Source organism: Mus caroli, unplaced genomic scaffold (assembly GCF_978045245.1).
Source record: "Mus caroli unplaced genomic scaffold, Mus_caroli_1 scaffold_12, whole genome shotgun sequence".
NCBI classification, from domain to species: Eukaryota; Metazoa; Chordata; class Mammalia; order Rodentia; family Muridae; genus Mus; species Mus caroli.
The window spans coordinates 84,789,688-84,812,791 of NW_028227267.1; the positions used below are offsets into that span (position 1 = coordinate 84,789,688).

Here is a 23,104-nt window from a genome sequence, read left to right on the forward strand (position 1 = left end):
TTTCTTAAATTCATTTTTTTTACCTTGAATAAAGTTTTGTTGTGTATATGTGCCACATTTAAATTATCAATTCATCAGTTGTTGGATATCTAAGCTAGGCATATGTTTCTCCAGAATTGTAAATAGAGTCAAACGCATATAGAAATGCAGGAATATCCTCTATAGAGTGTGGAGTTCTCTCAGGATATCTTGAGTTTTCATTGGTCTTTTAAATATTTTTAAATTCATGATTGCTGTCCTATTAACTTTTTATTACTCCCACAAAACCCCATGACCAAGGCAACTTAAAACAGAAAGATTAACTTGGTTAATATGGTCTATATGGTTCTAGATGGTTCCATGAATATTATGGTGGAGAAAGTGGCAGAATAATGAAGCCAAAGCTGAGAGCTGCCATCCTGAGGGAGAAACTGAGAATAGTGTGGACTTTTAACACCACAAAGTTCACTTCCAGTGACATTTTTTACTCAACAATCACACTCCTCCAAAATGCTTCTCAAACAATTCCACTAACCTGGTACCCAGTATTCAAATATGTGTGCCTGTGGGAGGCATTATCATTCAAACTACCAGATATCACTCACTCCCTATTCTCCACAGGCTCCTGGCCTTATCATGATGCAAAATAAATTTGATTTCAACCTCAAAAGCCATGGCCCCCACCCCCAATAATATTTCTGTGTCAGTGTAATTTGAAAGTTAGGCTTCTTCTGAGAAGCAAGGCAATCTCTTAGTTTTAACCCATGTGAAATAAAAAGCAAAATTATGATCTTCCAAAGTACAATGCCACAGAACATACATTACAATTCAAAAATAGAGGAAAGAGGTATAGTGAAGAAATATGAGAACAAAACAAGACTGAAACAGGAAGAGAAAATTTCAAATCTTATAACTCCATGTCTGATGTCAAAAGCCTCAGGTAGCTTTGTCCTTGTGGCTTTACTGACTATGACATGCTTTTTCTGTTTGTTGGGCTGGTTCTACTCCCTGTACACAGCTCCCCCCCTGGAAGATATGCCACATACTATCACGTCTAACATTTTGGGGACTCTAACACAATCCAGCCTTTGATTTCACAGCTTTACTCAATGATACCTCAGGTCTTCCATGAAGAAGTCATTGTTCACAGGCTTAGTTATCCTCAGTAGCTTTCCTTAACAGGGGAGGAAGTAGCCACAATGCCTTTAGTTCAGTATCCTTCATCACTCTTGAACCAGAAGCAAATTGTTGATGCTACCAATTTTGCCTGCCTGATTATTTGGTCTACTCCTTTAATGAAAGTTTTTCACAACCTTGGACTTTTTTGTTGCTCTTTCGGAATAGAGAACTTTTGATCTCTTTTTCTCATATGACGTGGGTCAACTGAATAGGTTCTTGCTCTGATGGTACCACTCCCTTTATTCCATCTCATTTGGGGGCCTATATTTTCACTTCCTGCCAAATCATTGACTTAATTTCTTAGTGCTCCCCTTTTCTCACAAATTTGCATTTTTTAAATTTCTTTTTGTCATGCTTGCTCTTTTTCGTTGAGACCTGCATAAGAGTGATCGCTAATAATCATATAACAAACTCAATATTAGGCTCTCTTGAAATCTTCTCTGCCACTAAGAGTAATCCAAAACTTTTTCATTTGCCTGAAGCAGATTCTTAGAACTAGTGCAAAAAGCATCTACACTCTCTGCCAAAATGTCCAAAGAATGTTCTCTAGCCTAGTTGCTAATTTTGTTAACCTCTACACCCTCTTGATTTGGTCTCCATAGTCCACTTTGCTCAGCATTACTGTCTTCCAAGTTCTTACTTAAACAGCTCATTAAGCCCCACTTACAGCATTTCACTGTTTCTCTAGTCCAAAGTCACAATGCCTTCCACGTGCCTCCAATTCACATCGTGGACAGGCCTGTCACAACAATCACACACTTCTTTCTTAATTACTTTTCTGTCACTTTATTGAAACACCATGGCTAAAGAAAGCTATGAAGGAGTCTAATTTGGGGTTCATATCTTCAGACGGTTAGATTGCATGAACTTCATGGCAGGGAACATGGCAGCTGGCAGTCAGCATGTCACAGAAGCAGTGGCTGAGAGCTTATATCCAGATCCATAAGCAAAAAACAGTGACACTGGATGTGCGTACTGCTTTGAAATCTCAAAGCCCAACTTGAGTGACATGCTTCTTCTAAAAGATCAAACCTACTTCAACAAGGACATACACATGGATCCTTCTCAAGACAGCTTCAACAACTGGGAACCAGGTACTCAAATATATGTGCCTATGAGGGCTATTCTTATTCAAACCACCACAGGTGTATTATTATTATTTTCGTTGCTCCTCTAACTCTCTCTTTCTTATGAGACTGAACCCAGGCCCTTATATATGACACTCTTTTATTCTATCTCTGAGCTACATTTCCACTCTGTAAACCTTTTTTCTAACATTAAATGTCTTAGTTGCTTCAAGTATAAAATCGGTGGTTTGGTATCTCTCTTATCACAGTTTAAAAATTCAAATCAAATTTTGGGCCCATGGCTATTTCTCAAAGAAAAGGAATGTCATTGTCATTGTCAGAGAAAAAGAAAACTGAAACTTGGTGTACTTAAAAGGAGGATAGCTAAATCGTAGCAGGGGGTAAGTAAGGACTTTAAAACGTTGTTAAAATCATGGGCTTTTGTTATGTGATAAAGAATAGTGTTGGGATGGGAAAATGAGAGAATAAACTGTTATGACCACTTCATGGCACATTTAAAATTTTAGTAGCAACAATAACCAGTGTCATAGAGAATTTCATTTGTGAAAAAATTAGTAATCTCATTAAATTTCTGAAGTTCTATTTAATTATAGATACTTAATATAAGATACCTACCACATGGACACAGAGTAAGGTTTGGTACATTGAATAGAATAGACAGACATATAGATGAAATAAACTGGGAAAATTAGTGCCTTTGTAATTTTATATTTATCATAATAATTTATGTAAGAGAATCATAGAAAGGGAAAGTATATGGAAGAGAACCCACGACTGCCTATCAAACTGTTTTGTACCAATTCTATGATTTTTAAACTGTGAATAGAAACGGTCTTAATGACTACTAAGTACAGATAAATTCTTCAAAACAAAAATGTTATCCTGAATACCATCTATTCATATCTCACTATCTTTCCCTCAAGTTTCCAGCATGAAACCTTTGTGTATGAGCATTTAAATCGTGCCTGCATGCCAAATACAGCAGCAAATATTTAGAATAAGACATATTTGGCAACATTATCCTCATAATGAAATATCTACCACATGGACACCGTGTAATGTTTGGTAAATTGAATACAATTGACAGACATAAAGATGAAATAAACTGGGGAAATCGATGCCTTTGTAATTTCATCTCTCATAAAAGCCAACATTAGGCATGGAAGCTACTGCCTCAGCTCTCTCATTGCTGATTTAATGTGAATGTAATCCCTTATGCTTTTTAATTTTATAAAAAATCAAAAAAAAAAAAAACAAAATAAAGTAAGCTCAAGGTAAATTTCAGAAACAACTTGCTAGTTATCATATGCAAATTCCTATATTACCACCGGTTTTATCAGTTCCTATAACATCTGTTTCATATGCTATAGTGTAAAGAACTTTTTAGTTAAATATTTTGTCCAATATGTATTTACTTTTCTACAAAATTTACACACATCATCAAAATGCTCTTTTAAATAGAGTTTTGTTTTTGTTTTTTTAATTAAGATTCTAACTTACCAAACCACTTTTTGATTTCTTTCATTGTTTTTTTCTCTGAAGCCTAGAAGGGTGGTAACTCTACACACACACATGCTCACATATCTCTTTCTTGTATACAGTTCTGTCATTCTGAGATAACTTTCTCTCTTCCTATACCCTGTTGCCTAAGAGGACACTTTGAAATACTATTAGACAGTTTTGAGAGGGACACAGAATAGAAATCACTTCTGTTTTTAGATCTTCTGGAACTTTCTAGGATTAGGGTAGGTCCTGTTTCCATGATATCCATAAAATAGGAAGTTTTATTAAGTAGGATTTTAAATTTTGTTTTCTTATAGGCCTTCCACATCATAATGGATATTTGTAAGGGACTCTGTATCCTTGACTGTTAATTCTGTGCTAATTATGCATGGGAAATATATCTAAAAATGAGGAGACGAATGTTTTTAAGTAGCACAGTGTTCTGACTTTATACATTATTAGGTTCAGTGAGATTCATATACTTTGTGTGATACCCTTAAAGGAAGGCAATCCAGAGGCTAAGTGGGCTTGACACGTTTCACAATCTGGGTTTGATCCCTGGGACAAACTTGTTCAAGTTGTCTTCTGACATCCACACATGGGTACATCATAGCCCCACTAAAAATAAAATAAATGTAATGGAAAATAATTTAAATTTAGAGGTTTATTACAGAAAGAAAAGTGGAATTATTAAGAACTACTATATATAAATATGTGACATTTGAAAATTATTAAAGATTGATTTGAGCATATTCTATATCAAAATCTACATGATATTTTCATTACAGTAACCAGGAAAAAGATGACAGATCTTCATCTCCCAGTCATTAGGAATAAATTTACTTAGTAACTTTTTAAGCTTTCTTGCACTACCGGCAGCTCTCTTGTCAATATTTATTCACCACGTGCATGTCGCCACACCGTGATAGGCAGAGCATGTACGTCAGCAATGTGCATATTTTGTAATAGCAGACTGCTTTACCCTGTGTGTAAATTCAGTAGAAAAGCATCCCAGGTATGTGTGTTTCATGTATCCATGAACTGAGGCTGCCCCATGGAGCCGAAGAACACCCCCTTCCACAGCTACCTTTTGATTGTATTTTCTCTCCTGTGCCAAAGGTCAATATGTTGAAATTAGTCTTCAAGGAGAATTGCTTGATCTCTCTCTCTCTCTCTCTCTCTCTCTCTCTCTCTCTCTCTCTCTCTCTCTCTCTCTCTCTCTCTCTCTCTCTTTCTTTCTTTCTTTCTTTCTTTCTTTCTTTCTTTCTTTCTTTCTTTCTTTCTTTCTTTCTTTCTTTCTTTCTCTTTCTTTCTTTCTTTCTTTCTTTCTTTCTTTCTTTCTTTCTTTCTTTCTTTCTTTCTTTCTTTCTATCTTTCTTTTTTCTTTTTTTTCCCTCATTTTTGATTGTTAAGATAGACATCTTCCAGGGGTGCAAAATTAGAATCTGTGAGACTTCTTATTGCAATTAAGTCAACTTTATATGCTGTTCTTAATGCTTCTCTTTCTGACAGTACAATCAAGCCTGCTATTTCCTAAAACACTGGACTGGCATCCAAAATATTAGGCATTAGGTTTTTACTAATGTGCCAGTTTCTTGGGTTTGTTTTTAGAGAGGTGTGTGTGTGTGTGTTTGTATATGTGTGTGTGTTTGTGTGTGTGAGTGTTTGTGTGTGTGTATGTGTGCTTGTGTATGTTTGATTGTGTGTAAGTATGTGTGTTTGTGTGTGTATATTTGTGTAAGTATGTGTGTTTGTGTGTGTATATTTGTGTAAGTATGTGTGTTTGTGTATATGTATGTTTGTGTGTATGTGTTTGTGTGTATGTGTGTGTTAGTTTTGAGTTCTTCTTGATAAAAGTGTATCTGCCAAAAATCAATAACTTTTTAAAAAGTTTATGGTCAAGAATCAAGTATTGAAAAGATAATGTGAATTATTTACTTACCCAGATGAAACTGCTATATTGGTTTTATATTTTCAAGTTCAAATTAATGAACCCTTTCCTCCATAGTGTAAGATGCATTTGGTAGGGCAAATATCAGAGATATCCCTTCATCATTAAATTGGGCAAGGGAACTCACTGGCTCTCAAACTGTTAAATGGATATTAGGTCTTTTAATGAATGGAACAGTTATCTTGGTGCCAGCTTAACTAACAACATTGACATGATTAGCATACATTTTGGCAACTGTTGTAGCACAGGGTCTCAGGAAAAAGAAGCTTTTATGTCTAAGCCCAATTTACTTTAGGTTTCCCTGCTATGTCTGCTTTTAATGTGAACAAAATAATATGTAAAGGAAATCCTACAACAAAATTATTTATGAATACATAATTTTATTAAGGTCATTGATATTTCTCATGCAAGAAATGAAGCTCAATAACCATCCCCCCAAACACATGAACCATGCTCAAATTGTGAAATGAATAGAATGTTTTTCTCTTTTTATAATGATGCTAAAAGTCATGAAGCTTGTGGAGGACTTATTTATTTTATTAACGCTGCCTCATGTCTTTTATGTAGCTTCTCCTTTTATTAAAAAAAAAATCTAAACAAACCATGACTGGAAAAAATGTGTTGCTTCTTTGTTATGTAAGAGTTGTGAATGAACAGTTTATGGGCTTTAATGGTCTTATAAGTCTCTTATTTCAAGTGTCTATCATACAAAAGGAGCATTCATGAAAATATATTGAATTTTTTGTCTTAGATTCTGCTGCCTTATATATTTATTTATCTATATTATCAAAGTGAAGAAAACAAGAATAAGCAATTAATATAAATCTAATATATCCTGTGTTTATGTTTAAGCTTTTTCTTTATGGTGTGCTATTATCTTAAAATATTGCAAGTTAGTGAAACACAATAAGCACAGAGGTTGCTGGAATGTGAGGGAACACTCACAGTGATATTAAGTCTATAATTAGCTAATGGGAATATAGACATGCATGAGTGCAAATTTTCATAGGAACTTAAACATATAAGCAAATACTCTTCTATATATGTCTACAATTTACACACCCTTAATAATTTACCCAGTGCTTAATTAGGTCATGGATTAGTTTAATATAAACTTTAGCACAGCAGAATACTACCATTTCTCACACTTAATCCTAGAAACAGACACCAATAGCAGGCACTTCAGTGAAAGAACAAGCCAGTGTTCAAATATAAAATGGTAAAAATAATCAAGAAAATATGAAAATATAAACTTTTAATTTGCAGACATATAAACAATTTTGGTATGGTACAGACACATGAGGGTGATAAGTAAAATGTCTCATTTTGAAGCTAACACATTTCTTGTTTACACAGACAACTTTGCTACAGTTCTTACATAAAGTAAAATTCCCATCTTATGCAAAGAAGGAAGCGATAGAAATCACCAACAAACCAGGTTTCTTCAGTGCAAAAGACTGGTAAAAATTAATCAGCAAAAGAATCTGCAGATGGGCTTACAAATAAAACTTTGGATGTATTCCAGAACCAAATAAAGAAGCCAGAACTTTAGCCGATCGATCAAAACAGCTACAAAAAGTGTAACTTTCATATAAAATGCCTAACTCAAACAACCAACAGCGTACAGTGGCCTTTTGTGGAATTCAAACTGAATACAACTTTTATTTTTCTTATAGGGTAGGTGAACAGACATGGATCCACGCTAACATAAAACCCACGGAAAACGAGCTGCTGACCAGTGAAGAGTGCACTAAGATATCATAAACACTAAGCAAGCAAGTAGAGATTGAGACACTAATGTGTGTCTTGATCTTTTACTGAGTACAATGTCTAGATGCTTTTCACGGAAGGAAGAATACACAGACGATTCCTAACCCCATTTAATTCTAGCAAGGGCAGGAGGAAAGCAAACAGAGAGCAGGTGGGTTTACACGAAACATCGCACTCTTCAGCAGGTCAAGTTTACAACACATGGCAATGTTTTGATGCTTGCCCCTAAATAATTGTACTTCTTTTCAAAATGCCTTCTCTTTCAAACTAAAATCGATGTACCTATGAGGTAATACATTTTCTGTTTACAAGTGGGTTTCTTTTCTTTCTTGTCATATATTTAAGTAGAGAATTCAGTTTACCTTAATTTTACATTTAATGTTAAAAACAATATAGTTAAAATATACTCTCTCCTTAATTTCCTGTACAACAACTATCATGTACAATGCCACAGATCCCTGCAAAGGGGAAGCTGGTGCCCTCTTGTGGTGAAAAGACATTTTAGAAACAACAAAAATGTACTTCTCTTACCTTAGTCTTGAGTTTTGCCAGTCATCTGCTTGGTGTATTAGAGCTGCCAGTTATATCCAACATTTTACATATAGGTATTTATATATATAAATTACAATGATATAGCTGTTAGTACTAATTTTCATTTAAAAATTCTGTACACATTTTATAACTTCTGATTTTGCATTAAAAACCTGTAAACAGCTATTTACAATATAGTACAAGTTATAAATTAATTGTCCTTTAGTGGAACTGCGTCAGCACAATGCTGTCTGCCTAATAAAGACTACCTATGGCAGTTATAATGTCCCTCCATGTTATTCCACAAAGGCATATCAAATGTTAGAAATATCCACTGGTTTTCTCTCTCTCATGCACAAGTCAATTTTTCCTTTCAATGGAATCTGTACTTCCAAATTGTCATCTTCCCTGTGATGTTTTTTACCTTTCCGTAGGCAGATGTATATTCCCATCCCCGTAACCAGTGTGATGGAGCCCAAGCTTATGACTGACAGAGCTACCAATGTGGGCATACAGGATATAGATTCTACCTTCCTATGAGTTGGCTCTATTGAGATTTGTGGTTCTTTCTCTTCTATATTAATTTCTGGCTCCTTTCTCAAAAGGCTCTCAATGTAGCTTTCGTTACTGACAGTGTCATTGACAAATAAGTTCACCATGACTGTGGAGTGGAGAGGCTCGGGGTATCCGTGATCACTCACTTTCACCAGTAAGCGATGCAACCCATAATCTGTCTGAAGCAAGGCTTCCTCCAGAGTGATGTTGCCAGTCTTGGGGTCAATTCTGAAAGACTCAGGCCTGGGACCTCTTCTCCCTATGATGCTATAAGCTATGACAGCATTCATGCCTGTATCTTTGTCAACCGCATAGACCTCTGTTACTGGTGAGCCAGGGAGAGTAGAAGGTAGGACCAGCAAATAAGACATATTAGATTGAGGAAATAAAACAAGAGGAGGGTTATCGTTGATGTCCAGAAGAAGAATTGTGATTTTTGTGGTAGAGGAAAGGGCTGGCTCACCCCCGTCAACAGCCTCCACCCACAGAGTGTAAGAGCTTTGCTGTTCTCTGTCTAAAGAGACTTTAGCTCTCAACATACCCTTTCCTGTGTCTATGACAAAAATATCACTCTGGTTCATTACGGAGAGGGCTACCCATCCGTTCCTCCCAGCATCGGCATCTGTTACACTGATGACTCCAATTTCACCATATCCCGGAAAGTTTTCTGGGACAAAAAAGCTGAAGTCCTTGTTGATGAACCTCGGACTGTTGTCATTTTTATCCAACACAGTGAGGGCCACTGTAGCCACTGATTCTCTGGGTGGCGTCCCACAGTCCACTGCTCGGACAGTGTACCTGTACTTCTCTTTCTCTTCTCTGTCCAGCTGAGTAGAAACTGTCAGAATCCCCGTGACACTGTCTAAGGAAAAGTATGACGGAGCATCAGGTCCCAAGAAGTAGGAAACGCGTCCCATCTCTCCACTGTCAGCATCTGTAGCATAGAGCTTTGTCAGAAAGGCATTGGGTGCATTGTTTTCTTCAATGGTCAGTTCTATCAAGGGCTGAAGGAAAACAGGGGCATTGTCATTGTCGTCTAAAAGTTGTACTTTAATGATTCTCTTGACATGAAATCCCTCTGAGTTCCAGGCCACTACAGCTATTTCATAGAAGGGCTGCACTTCATAGTCCATAGGCTTTGTGGTCTCCAACAAATATTCATTGTTGTACGGCTTGTAGGGTGCTAGCCTGAATGGCCCTTCACCATCCAAGAAGCAGTTAATCTTGTATTTACCTTCCGGATCTCTGATGGTAAAAAACGCAATTGGAGTATGAACAGGCTCCAGTTCTTTCAGATACACAACACCATCCACCTCATTTGCGATATAACGTGGGACGATTTCTGGGGGTCTGAAAACGACTTTGATGATCGATACAAGAGCAGTGATCACTGCAGGGATACAGCCAGGTCCATTAGCTAGGATGGTGAGCTTATGTGCCTGTAGAACACTCCCACCAATCTTACTGGAAAGCTTAATGACTCCAGTAACTTCATCCAGGTGGAATAAATCCTTGGTTTCCTGTGGAACTTTCTGGCTGTAACTGTAAGTGATCTGTGCATTTGTCCCCAAGTCTCTATCCACAGCCTGGACTGTTGCAACTGGGGTGCCCACTGTAGCATTTCCATAAACGGTGACATTAATTTGTGAGTCTATAAAGAGAGGACAATTGTCATTAATGTCACTTATGCCAATGGTGAGGGTGGCACTGCCCAGCAGTGGTGGAGACCCACCATCCTCAGCTATGATGATGCTCACATACTGGTCCTGGGTTTCTCTGTCCAAAGCGCCCATGACAATCAAGTAGGGTGTGCGCTCCCCATTCTCATTCTCCTCCACGTCCAGGGTAAACATGCCATGGTAGTCTAGTAAACGATAGGTCTGCACACCGTTAATGCCTACATCAGGGTCCACAGCAGGATGCTCTATTGCCAATCGGGTATTTACAGGTGAATTTTCTGGGACCCAAACGGAGATTTCAGAAATGGGGAACTGTGGAGCATTGTCATTGATATCCCTGATGGCAATTTTCACCTTCACAAACCTAAAATATTCCTGAGGCAGGACCAGCACGTCCAGAAGCAAAAGGCAAGAGTCAGAAGATGGAGAGGAGGCAATGGAGATACTGCCGCCCCAGGCAGCCCCACCGCCCCCATCCAGGCACAATGCTTCTCTGTCGATCTCCTGTGCAGAAGTGTGCAGCTCGCCGGAGCGGTTGTTTAGGGTCACATACTGGCCACTCAGTCCCCCGGAGGCCAAGCTGAAAGAGAGAGGGGGGTTCCCCTCAGAGGCAGTGCGCTCTGGATGCAACAACTGCTGGTTCTGTCTCCCAGAGGCCCGAGGCAGCAGCCTCAGGTCCTCTGCCAGGCTGCCTATGAGCACTCCCGCGGGCAGTCCCTCATTTAGGCTGTACAGAAGCTCGGTTGCACGGCTGTAACTCGCGAGGCAATTGAAGGGTCCCACGAAGAGGAAAAGCAGAAAAACATGCTGGAGTGAAGGAAGGGGACAAAGGTGATTATACACTCCAGGAAGCAGAGATCAGAGGTAGGAAGTAGTGACCCTCCCCCCACCTCCCGGGACAATGCTAACCTTCCTCACTATTACCACAAACAAAACCCCTAATCTGAACAGAGCAAAGTAGAAACTTGCTGCCAGAGGGGAAAGAGCTGTGGGAGAGAGAGCTGTCTCTGAAACTTAATTCCTTTCTCTTCATCTTCTATTCTGCATCCCTCCCCTGCACCACCTCCCGCTCCCCGCTCTAGTAACTAGCTTCTCTAGTTAAGGTTTAGAATCTCAAACTTTAAGGCTTTGGGTATCTGGAAACACAGAGCAGAGCATACTTTGACGTAAATTGCTGTCTGCTTAACTAGACAGGAAAACCTCCGTAGGCTGTGGGGAAGAAAGGGAGGGGAAGGTGGCAAAAAGGACTGAGCAGTGCAGGATTTAGTGCTCATTGACATGATTCTGCCATTAAAGTCCCAGAACATCTAATGCGATAGACTCGTTTTCTATGAGGCCAATAAGGACAGCAGCATCAGTTGTAACAAGGACACCGCCACCACCACCACCACCACCACCACCACCACAAACAACAACAACATGGAAAATTGAGCCATACTCCCTACCTGCTCTAGGGAGGAAAAAGATTTTTCATTTTAATCCATACACGAAATCAAATAAAGTGATTTGGGTCTCTACCTCTTATTATGCCCTCTACCTCCTGCTAAGCTGACAAGCCAGCAAAGTAATCGCGAAAATTTATTATGCAAAAGCACTTGTCCGTTGCAGTAGACAGACAATTCCAAGCTGACATTGGACACAGGGATCGATCTTTACAGCCTGGGATATACAAAGAGGATTGAGCGCATCCTCGACCCTCCACCTCATGCAACATTTCTGCTTCGGAAACTTCCTCTATGGACCTGAGGGACCAAGCTATTTGTTTAAAATACCTTGGGCTCGGTATCCCAAACTCCTTTCCCTCCCCCTATCCTCTCCTGAAGTTTGCATTCTGGGAAAACGTTTGAAAATACCATCCTGGAGTAGAAACAGCTGGAGAGCATTGCAACTTCTGGAGGACCCAGGGTTCGCGCATCCTTACCGGCAGGTTCCTGTGGCTGGTCCTGCTGCTGGGACGATGTAGATGCCCCATATCCAGGCACGGGTGCCAGGTCGCCGGGCGCAAGCTCACTGCCTGGACCAGCGAGCTGCGCGCGTTCCGTCGGCCGCGCATTCCCTGGGAGGCTGCAGTCAGAGCGCTCCAGAAGGGAGGGTGGCAGAGGACACTCCCTCTCTGTTCATGCAAATCGCCGGGGAACTTCAGCCAATAGTCACTGGTCTGTCAATTAAGAACAGAAACTCCGATGAACTGGAAAGCCTAGGTTCAGAATGGGGCATTTGCAGTGTCCGCTCCTGGACAACCCACCAAAAGAGCCAGAATAAGGACTGGCTCTTTACAGCTGGGAGGAGATGCCACCAGGTTGGGGACCAGAGCGCATGACTACTAGCCTTGACAAGCCTTGCTCCTTACTGCCCCACTTAAATCCCAAGTCTACAGGTTGTTAGCAAGAAAGAGAGTATTAAAATAAATAAACAAGCCCCCGTTGGTGTCTGAACGCACAGACCTGTTCCCACAAAACCAGGCTTTGCCAACCAGTTCCTCCTTGTCAATGTGGATCCAGCAATTCTTTGCACTGAGCAAGAAAAGACACTTTTTTCAAACAAGAGCAGTCTCAACTTCTTGGTGCCAAAGATGCAAGCCAGAAAAGCAAAGCTATGAAATCAGTGGAGGCTTTTCCTGTCTTCATTTTAATCTTCGCTATTGGTGATGGCAAAGCTGAGAGTGTTTCTCGGTGGTGTCTGCCTGTAGGTTTAATTTTAAAGGTAGCTCCAGTTTCTAGCTGAAAGACAGTTTCTAGCTGAACGACTAGTAGAACATGGTGTGTGTGTGTGTGTGTGTGTGTGTGTGTGTGTGTGTGTGTGTGTATGTATGTATGTATGTGTATGTCTGTGTGTCAATGTATCTGTGTGTCTGTGTATTTGTGTATTGTGAGTAATACCAGCTATTATTCTGTAAGAGAAACACTGTAAGGAGAGAGGGCAGTCATTAAAGTTTAAATTAAATAAGGGTTGCTCTTCAAATATTCCCACTTCTCTCCTCACTCTGCTCTCCTAAGGGTTTAATTGGGGATATGCCCCTTTACAAAGTGGTCCTGGAGCTGTCCAGGTCCAGCATCCAAAATGTTTACTTATTTTACTGACTCTGATCTTCAACAGTCTGTGACCTGCAATCTTTCATGAAATCAGTTGGTGGGAGTGTCTAGTACATTCAGTCTGTAGAACTGGCAGATCTACTGGGTATCATATAAGTATTGGCCAAAGGCATTCAGCTTCTCTTCAAGTCTATATTCTCTTCACCAGGCTTCCAAATTTTCCCCCTAACTTCCCTGAACATACAGTCTTGTCGGCTAAGTGACTAGTGACTGAGCTAAGACCAGAAAAGTCTCTGCCTCTGGCATCAGAAATAGCAATTCTCTGTACTTTCCAAAGGAAAGCTAATTTAATTTTCTTCTACCTTGTACTAACCCAAATAGGAATTGTTTGGCTAATGGCCATATTTTTCCTGTATTCCACTAATCCTAGATTGAAACTCATGAACATTGATAAAGTACTACATCAGAACATCTGGTGTGTTCTGATGCTTGTTATTGCAAAGTTGTATTGTATATGGAAAAGACAAAACACTATACTACAAATCTGACAAATATTATGAGCATAGCTCTTTACAGCCCAGTGGGAGTATAGATGAAGTAGCCAGACCACATGTACACATCCGGACATGGTCTTCTGGGTAAAAGGCCATCATGCATCTGGTAAACAAACCACATCCAGGGAGGCATGTTTTTCCCTTCTTCTTTAGCCCTCTGACTGCCACTTATACCCTACAGCTGAACTTTTACCAACATTGGTAAATATTTACCTTGGAGTCTGTAGTCAAGACATTACCAGACTCTAAAAATCCGTACCATGCTCCACCTAAATTGTGTTTATGTCTTAATGCAATACCCTTAGCCTCAAAGAAGCCAGAAGCATATGCTTAGGGTTAGAATATCTTTTAATGGTCATAAAACCCACAATATGCAATGATTCAAATGCTATACAGATAGAAAACACATTGGACTGTGTACACTCACATATCTCATAATCTCAACTGGTTAAGTCTTTTGTCTTTCTGCTCTGTCTTTCTGCGTGGGTGGCTGTTAGATTTTCTTTTATTTATAACATTGCCGTAGAACTCTTTTTTTATTATTATTATTTTTAGAAAGACAAACTGGAGAGAATCTATTTTCACAACTGCCTTTTCTTTTCTTTGTTGTCATTCCCTTCTTTACTCCAAATCTACATTTTAAAGGAATCCCCACCACCCCACTACAGCAGATTCTGCTCTTTTACCATATTACCCATCTGTGTCTGTAGAAAACTACATTACTACTGTTCCTCTTTGTTAAGGTGAGTGGAAATTAAATCCTCCTACTAGACTATAATTTGTCTCCAGTGTTTCTAAAATGAATGGATATAAGAACCATAGCAAAAGCTATTATAGTGAGTAGGCAGACAGGAATTCAACAGGTTCTGAAAGTACTCTTTGGAGGGACAATATGAAGCACTTTTGTTTTAAGTTACTATGCTGGTTGTCATGTCCCTGAATAGATTTTGTCACAAAAACTTGAAATCTTGGCACAACACTAGGTAACATCTTACATGGGACATACTTACATGTTAAACATACTACTTGCTATCATCTTCCCTCTTTGAGGATCTAAGGAAAAGATTCATGCAGCATTTTGTTTTTTGTCTGAGTTTAAAAAACAGAGACAGAACCAAATGAGCTTCTTTGGTTGTATGCACTATTTTCCTGGGCATTGTAAAAGCATCCCCAGACTACTCTTCCTTCTGGAGGTAGCCTTGTGACCTACCATCTGGTGCCACAGATTTCTTTTTAAAGATGATTTAGAGAGCTTCCATGCTATTAGTCCTTTGAAAATAATACTCATGAGCTTCTCAGATGTCTCAGTCGCTCTGGGCCTGCTTCCCAGGTGTTTTGTAAAAATTGCTCTAGAAGAATAGTTAGATTCTATGCCTCCCAAGCCTATTTCTGCTGTGGACAAAGGACACAGCATGAAATAATGGTCGGCATTTTGAACAGAGCTGGGGATTTGGATCCTACTCCTCTCGGGATTGTTGCTTATTTCCGGTGTGACTTTAGGCACATTGCCACACCTCTGCTTCAATTTTCTTCTGAACATCCCCACATACCACAAGCACATATATGCCTGATCTGGCTCCAGGATTTTTGTTATTAACAGATGCTCCGTGATAATATACAGATTAGTCTGCTTACTGTGCATCATGTTACACAAGTAAATGGTAGTAAAGCTTCTCGCTTGCTACAAGCCTTCTTTTCCTAGTGTTTTTCCTTGTTATAACTCAGCACACACGTTTCCATATTTCTATCAAGACATCAGTTTCAAACATTGTACTTTAATAAACATATTCTGAAATATTTGAAATCTTAATATATTACCTGTGTTATTAAATATGCCTGCAATTAATTTTCATTATACCTTTTAAAGTAATTTAATAATACCGTGATATTCACAAAGGTTCAGTTAGCTAATTTATTAATATTAATATATAATATACTTTGAAGCACAACCCAATATATATTCAATCTAGCTTAAAATTATAAAATAATGTGAATTATATTACCATATTTTGAGACCATTTGTTTATACCATTAATAGCTTATAAAAACTCTAAGCATGATAATTGAAAATGTATGCTATGCATGGATGTGTATCACATATATTAATATATGAACATTTGTAGTTATAACACATGGTATGCAATACAAAATCTTATTTGATTGATTAATCAATGTTAATGGTGACTGTATTTCAGAGTAAAAAAAATTGTAAAATGTTAAAATAATTACTTTTTTCATATCTAGGTTCTGAACAGGCAGTGAAGTAATTTATTTTCTATTTCCTCAATCCACATGGCATTTTATGATACAATTAATATTATACCAATTTTACAAAATTGCATTTTATCCACTGTGGCTGCTGTCCACATCTGTGACCTAGAATATATATGATTTTTTCTACTATATATCCTTCTTTCATGAATGGATGGACTGACTAATCAACTAACCAATCCATCAATCAATTGATCAATCATGCAATGTACCCCCCTGTCATCCAAATGTGCTTAATTCAAACAACAAGCCGGTAACTATTGAAATAGTGATAGAGACATAGATTTGTGATAGATTTTTAAGAAAGTTAAAGGTAAAGTAAGAATGAGTTAAAGATCTCATTTTTATGTGGTTCAACCATTTTGCCTATGTTTGAATAGCGTAGCTCTCTCAATTTGAGGACTTAAATATATATTCTATGTGTAATTATATATATACTGAAAACATGAATAATCTTCATTTAGTATGTGACTGTGTGATCTGTGTGTGGAGGGGGCATATGTGTAATGGACCACATATGGTGGCTAGAGTACAACGTGAGGGTGTCAATTCTCTTTCTCCACCATCACGTTCATTTCAGGGGTCCAAAGTAAGTTCCTTGAACTGTGAGGTAAGTGAAATTATTGGTGAAGCAATATTAACAGCTCTTTAAGTACTCTTTCAGACCTTAGGATCACATAGCTTATTTTCTTTTTTACTTATTAACTGAAAGTGAGTGTGACATATCCATGGACTCAAAATAGCTCATTTTAAAAATAACCCATTAAAAAATGTACTAAATTTTGAGATCAAGATTTTTTTATATTAAAGATAGTTTAAATAAATAGCACTCTTTCTTACTCTCTAATTTTATAATCAAATCCTGATTTTAAGTATTGCATTAAGCAATAATTCCCCTTTTTTAGATTATTTACTAATTTTCAAATATGCAATTTTTAGAAGAAGCTATTAATTTTGGTAAAGTACATTAGGAGAACTACAATATGTTGCTTTAGTTCTCTATGCAATTTAAAAATTAAATTATGAATCTATTAGGGAATCATTAGTTCTTTGCTAAAAAACTAGACCTTCAACAAAATAAATAAATGACATTTACAAACCAAGCTTGGCAGATAAGCCAAATTGTTATAATAACAGTTTACATTCTATAGCATGTATTCAGTGGAGTTCATAGACGGGACTTTTGTAAATATTTTTCTTTATTAATATCTTTTATATTTCAGGAAATTTTCTGTAGGTAGAAGAAGAAGGAAGTTATTAGGGGCAAATAGTTCTTTTCAAAATTGAACATCACATAACAAAGATAAGTATATCTGGGTGAAGTCACTAGAAAAACCCAGGCTTAATTATAGCTAACATTTTCAACTTTCTGTCCTTATACTCAAAATAAAATTTAAAAGCCATTTTCGACTCATTTGAATTTCACGTTCTTCTTTCTCACTTCTGGCAGAGGTGATAATGAGCAGGAAAATCATCAGAAGTAAGGTGGTTGGGTTGAGGAAAAGAAATGAGGGGCATGGAAAATCCAAAAACGTGGATCAGCAACTGCTCACTGAAGAATGGTTTACTGAATTCATTTATTCCTGATGTATGTGCATTACTCCTTAGAGTCAGTACCTTGGAGACTTCAAAGAAGGAGAAATACAGGCTGTGCACAGAATAAAACAATTGTAAACCCTATAAATTAGCATAGAAATTAGGTCACGGCCATCACAAATCTATTGAAGGACAGAAAGAAATTTAAGTTCATAGTTTAGGGCATAGAACATGTGTATTTTCTGACATCTATTCTTCATTCTCACAAGCAGAATGTTTCATGTAGGAAAAATTAAAGCATATTTATGCTAAGGTAATATTTTTGCAAAGATTTTCACCTAGCTGTACAAAACATCGTTTTAATTCTTTTTGTAAATGTAAGCTGGGTTGCTAAACACTGCTTAGCCTGTCTGACCAGTGCGTGTGAACATAAATGCATCAAAGGGTCATCAGCAAGTGTTGTGCACCAAGTAGCAAATCGACATTCTTGTGTTGGAATGACTATCACTGAGTTCTACCACCTTTGGGGTACCTTCTCTGTAGACTTTTGCCTTTGAGTTCATTTATTACTAGATCTGTAAGTATTGTTCACCTTAAGATTTTGTCAGGTGAATGGTCGACATTACCTATCATCATCACTTGGTGTTAAAACAATGATTATAGTGGGGGAAATGGAAGACTGAAGGTTCTCGATGTTTAGTAGGTTGCTAGACTTTAAACACAGAAGTGGCTATGTTGGAATTGAACAAAGGATACTTGAGATCATTTGCTATAATGATTATGTAGCATTTTTTGTTTGTAATAATTTTTCCTGTGTTCACCAAATATAGATATTTATTGATTATTGTACTGATACCACTTACTTAGAGTAATTAGAACCTTATAGTAACAAAGCCACTTCAAAAGCATGAAGCTACTAACTTTTAGCTAATTTTTTTCACAGAATATATTTTGATTATTTTCCCCAAATTCTCTCTACTCCCCCCCCACATCCCTCCTCTCTTAACTTTATGTTCCCTCCCAAACAAACAAGCAAACATCAAAAACAAGAAACCAAAATAAAAACCAAGTGACACACACACAAAAGCGACAAAACCATAGATTAAAAAAAAAAGAGCAGAAGAATAATATGATAAAAGGTGCCAAAACAAAACAACCCAAAAAATCCACAAAAACGTCAAAGGGTCATTTCATGTTGGCAAACCTTTATGAGCATGGGAACTGTACTAGAATGTGGTTGATACATTCATAGATGAAAGGTACTAAATTTCTAGAAGAAAGAAAAACAAAACAAGAATAATAGCAAAACCCTAAGCAACTATGAATTTTAATATGCATGTACATACACTATATCCAGGAAAGGATATTGTCTTTGCAAATTATTTCGACTATCCAGAAAGGATATTTTCGTTATTTACAATCATAGATAAGTAAAACAATTATTTGGTTTTAAAAAAAGGGGGTTCACACTGATAATAGTCATGTATCACACAATCCTAAAATTATTAACGTTAGATAAAGTGTAAATCAGGAAAAATATTTATATTAAAGTTTTCTAAGGATACAGTAACAATAATTATATTTTTGTGGGTTGTTCACTGTTGTAGATACATGCATTTCTTCATATATTTAAAGAGAATTGATGGCTACTGGAAAACTTTTTTTAGTAAATTCGTTTTAAATATTTTATCCTGTTTTTGAACTTTAGATAAGTCAAACACATAGATAAATATATTAAAGGTAATATATTCATAATGACCAGAATTTAGACCTTGTATAATTCAACACAAGTAAACAAACTAGAAAAGAAGGCTAAAGAATGTGGGGTTTTTTGTGCTTTGTCTATGTTATTTTTGTATTATGAGAGAGAAGGGTGGGAAGTTTAGATTAATTGAGTCAGGGAGAATCTGAGAGGAGTGGGGACAGGAACTTGTGATCAAAACATAGTATGTAAAAACAATTATTTTCAATTAAAAATGAAAGATTTTAGAAAGAGAATTTAAAAAGGTGATTAGCATCGTTATGTAATTTGCAGTATTTTCCATGGTATTTTCTGTTAAGTGTAGTGGATTAAATTTCTTGAATTACACATTCAACAAAGGTTGGAGGAGGATCTAAGTTATACCCCACCTCTAATCTTAACCACCAAAGGTTCTGTACTGTCTGTTAGAAGAAAAGGCAACCATGCCTTTCTTTTAAAAAAGCTGCAAGGACCGTATTGCAACCCTACCTTTCTTTCAAAAGGTTGTAATGACTGCATTCTTATGTCCACCTTGCTATCTTCGTTTTTATTTTTTTAACCCTGCCTATATAGCCACCAATCCCCCCCCCCAATTTGGAACCCCACTATCCCTGAGGTAAAAAGCCCTTCTCTTCCCTATGTTCAATGCTAACCTCTTGAACGTCTTAAGGGGAGCCAGCCTGTGTGAATATATTATTCAAGAAATTTAAACAAACAAAACCAAAACCAAAACCAGCTTGCTTTAATTAATTTGACCATGATGATTTGGGTTAGGGTTAGGGTTAGGGTTAGGTTTAGGGTTAGGTTTAGGATTAGGGTTAGGGTTAGGGTTAGGGTTAGGGTTGGGGTTCGGGTTCTGGCTTGGGTTCGGGTTCGGGTTCGAGTTAGGAAGTGCTTTCTCATTGAATCTTTAGGTTTAATAGTAGCTTCAAATACATTTATATATTTTTACTATTTAAAGAAAACATTCCTTAGTAATTTTCAGAAGGTAAAGAATGCTAGTAGCAACATAGCAGTTTCCAGGTTCTTGGTGTCTGGCTTTCCTAATGTGTCTTTACACACACATAAAACTCTTTGCCTGCCTTTTGTGAGATTACACTTCATGATATTTGTTAAATTTTTAATCTTGCTCAGTTTTGTCTTTGCTAGAGTTTTCTTGTCCTTGTTTCCACCATTTAGTTCTAGTTCCACCTGAAGGACTTCTGTTTTCTCTCTGTGCAGTTCTTTTATTATAATCCTACTTTATCTGTTCCTAGATGCAGGTCTTTTAAGTCCTCTCCCCATGTCATCAAATTCTATGCAGCCTCAGTTTTCTTGTGATTATGGGATGTTAGCTAGGGTGAAAACCGTCTTTCTCTCCAGGTGACACTTAAAACAAAGGTTGTTGGCAGATCTAGGACAGATAATTAGCATATGGCAATGAGTCTAGCACAAGAGAACATTGCCCATATTCACAAGCCTGTCATCTGTTGAAGCCCAGTTCATCAGTATTAGTGGGACATTCATTTATGAAAACAACCATGTGTGCCATCTGTTGGTGGAAGGCTGAATTGAGGCTCATAGCTTTACTCTTCTGATATCAATGCACAAGACAAATAACAAATAACACTGGTTAAGATTTGATGAAAATGTATAGTAGAATAGGGCATTGCTGCCTAGGGAAACTGAGCTACCCACCCCATAAGAGACTCAGAGGGGCATTCAATAGAATGATGAGAAAATAGCAACAATTACTAGGTTGTGTACATTTTATTAGACTAATATGTTTACAGGTATGCTTCTTTCCATATGGGGTTGGGGTAAAAATTCTCACACTAGCCATTTCAGGTAATGTTTTTCATTTATAATTATTTCAAAATTTAAATTTTCAATTTTGAACAGTCAAAATTTAAATCATAACTTGCCTTTATCCTGATATTATACTCTAGAGTATACATTGCTATAAGGCCTAATAGTCTGAGCAGTATATTTTGGAGGAAAAAGGGCTATTTGAGAAAATAGTCTCAAGCTGTAGTTTTAAATTCATGCACATGACCTAATTTGGGTGTACCAATTTTCCCAGGACAGTCACTTTTAGATTATTTTCCAGTGACATTAATAATTCTCACCCACATGTCTAAAGTGTTGTGCTTTGAATAATAAAATACGTGGTCAACTTAAATTAAGTACATTTAGAAAATTGGTACATATAATTAATATATAATAAAATATAATAATGCATTTCAAGAAGATAACCAGTGTAAGGACATCAACATTGATGTGGCATGTCATTGGTTTTCTTCCTGAAGATGAAAATGAAAAGCAAAAGAGAAACCAGGAGGAATCAAGCTGTAAAATAAATGAAATATTTATTCCCAGTAGAATGACCTTCTCATCAGGCATCCAGTGGAATCTCTAACAGCTATTTGGCCCTTGTTCATTTTGCCCTCTTCAGTGCCTCAACACAGTAGTCTTTCTGAGATGGGGCTGGACACATAATTTCCCTAAGAGCTGAGAAACTTTCTCCAAGTGTGGGATTGTCATGAGACCCTTCTCTTTTACTGAAGCACACGTTCATGATAGTTTATCAAAGGAACTGCACAATGTTTCCTCTTATTTTCAGCACAGGAGATGGCATTTCACTATCAACTGCAAGGACCGACAGTCAAACAAAGAAAAGTGTTTTGGTTGTGAAATTAGACTTTAAATAAGAAAGCGATTTAGATTCAAGTTGTCAAGCTGCATGTAACTTGTGGGGCTGCATGAATACTTCTTAGAATCTTTAAAAGACTCCATATTTCCATTCCATAGAGGGAGTTAAGTTTTTTTCAGCATTTATTTTCCTGATTAAAAACCACCATTCTCATCTTAAAATGTAATTCTCATGATAATATGTGTGCTAGGTGCTGATATCATCACTACTTTTAATATGAGCCATTAAGGAAACTACGTGGCTTGCATGGATCTTTCATTGGGGAAGCAGAGACAGGAAATGGGGCAGACCACCTTCAGCTCTCTCCTTCATATGTTATTCTGTATTGGTCCTGTAAAACAGGATTCTGAGTAAGAACCCATCCTATGGTATATTGATATATATTTATAGAATAAAAATTACTAAATTTCTTACCACAATTTTTGACACAACCATGTTCAGCAAATGGTACCCATAATAAAAGCATTTCAATTCTTACCTATCTCTTCCTCCTATATTTTTATTTCTATACAGTTATTGCTATTTCTGCACCCTGTCAGCATATTTTTCTGCAACTGAAATTTCCCTACATTACTTGCTTGGATTCTTCCAAAATATGATGATTATTTCACAGCATGTTTCAGGTGACTTACTTCAATTCAATGTATTTTATCAATTTGTTCTATCAATTTGAATTCCTAAGAGTTCTTATTTAGCTTAGAGATTTTTCAGAATATTTCCTTTATTTTTTATTTTATATAACTTCTCTAAATAATTTCTGATATATACTTGCTAAACGGACATAAACATTCACCTATCTCAATATTTTATCTAGATAAATTTCAGCCATGCTTCCTTTATTCATATCTTTTTATGTATTTGAGACTATTAGTATAAACTGCTAAGTATTCATAGTATGACTGGGAAATTTTAAGATTTTCTGAATGTTTTAAATTAAATCTACAAGTTTTAATAATTTGCACTATGAAAGGTTTATTAATATATTTATATAAAATGTTAATAATTAACATATCTAGGTTTTATTTGAATATGATTATTTATTA

The 23,104-nt window shown here is 37.0% G+C and overlaps 1 protein-coding gene across 1 annotated transcript; it reads right to left on the minus strand.

Moving 5' to 3' along the window:
- Positions 1–6,212: 6,212 nt before the first annotated feature.
- On the minus strand, positions 6,213–12,386 carry Pcdh20 (protocadherin 20). Its single transcript, XM_029468686.2, has 2 exons — positions 12,157–12,386; positions 6,213–11,042 (listed from the first exon to the last, which is right to left on the minus strand). Exons 1-2 carry the CDS (start codon positions 12,286–12,288, stop codon positions 8,316–8,318), a joined length of 2,859 nt encoding a protein of 952 aa, XP_029324546.1. The 5' UTR covers positions 12,289–12,386; the 3' UTR covers positions 6,213–8,315.
- Between the last annotated feature and the right edge of the window lie 10,718 nt (positions 12,387–23,104).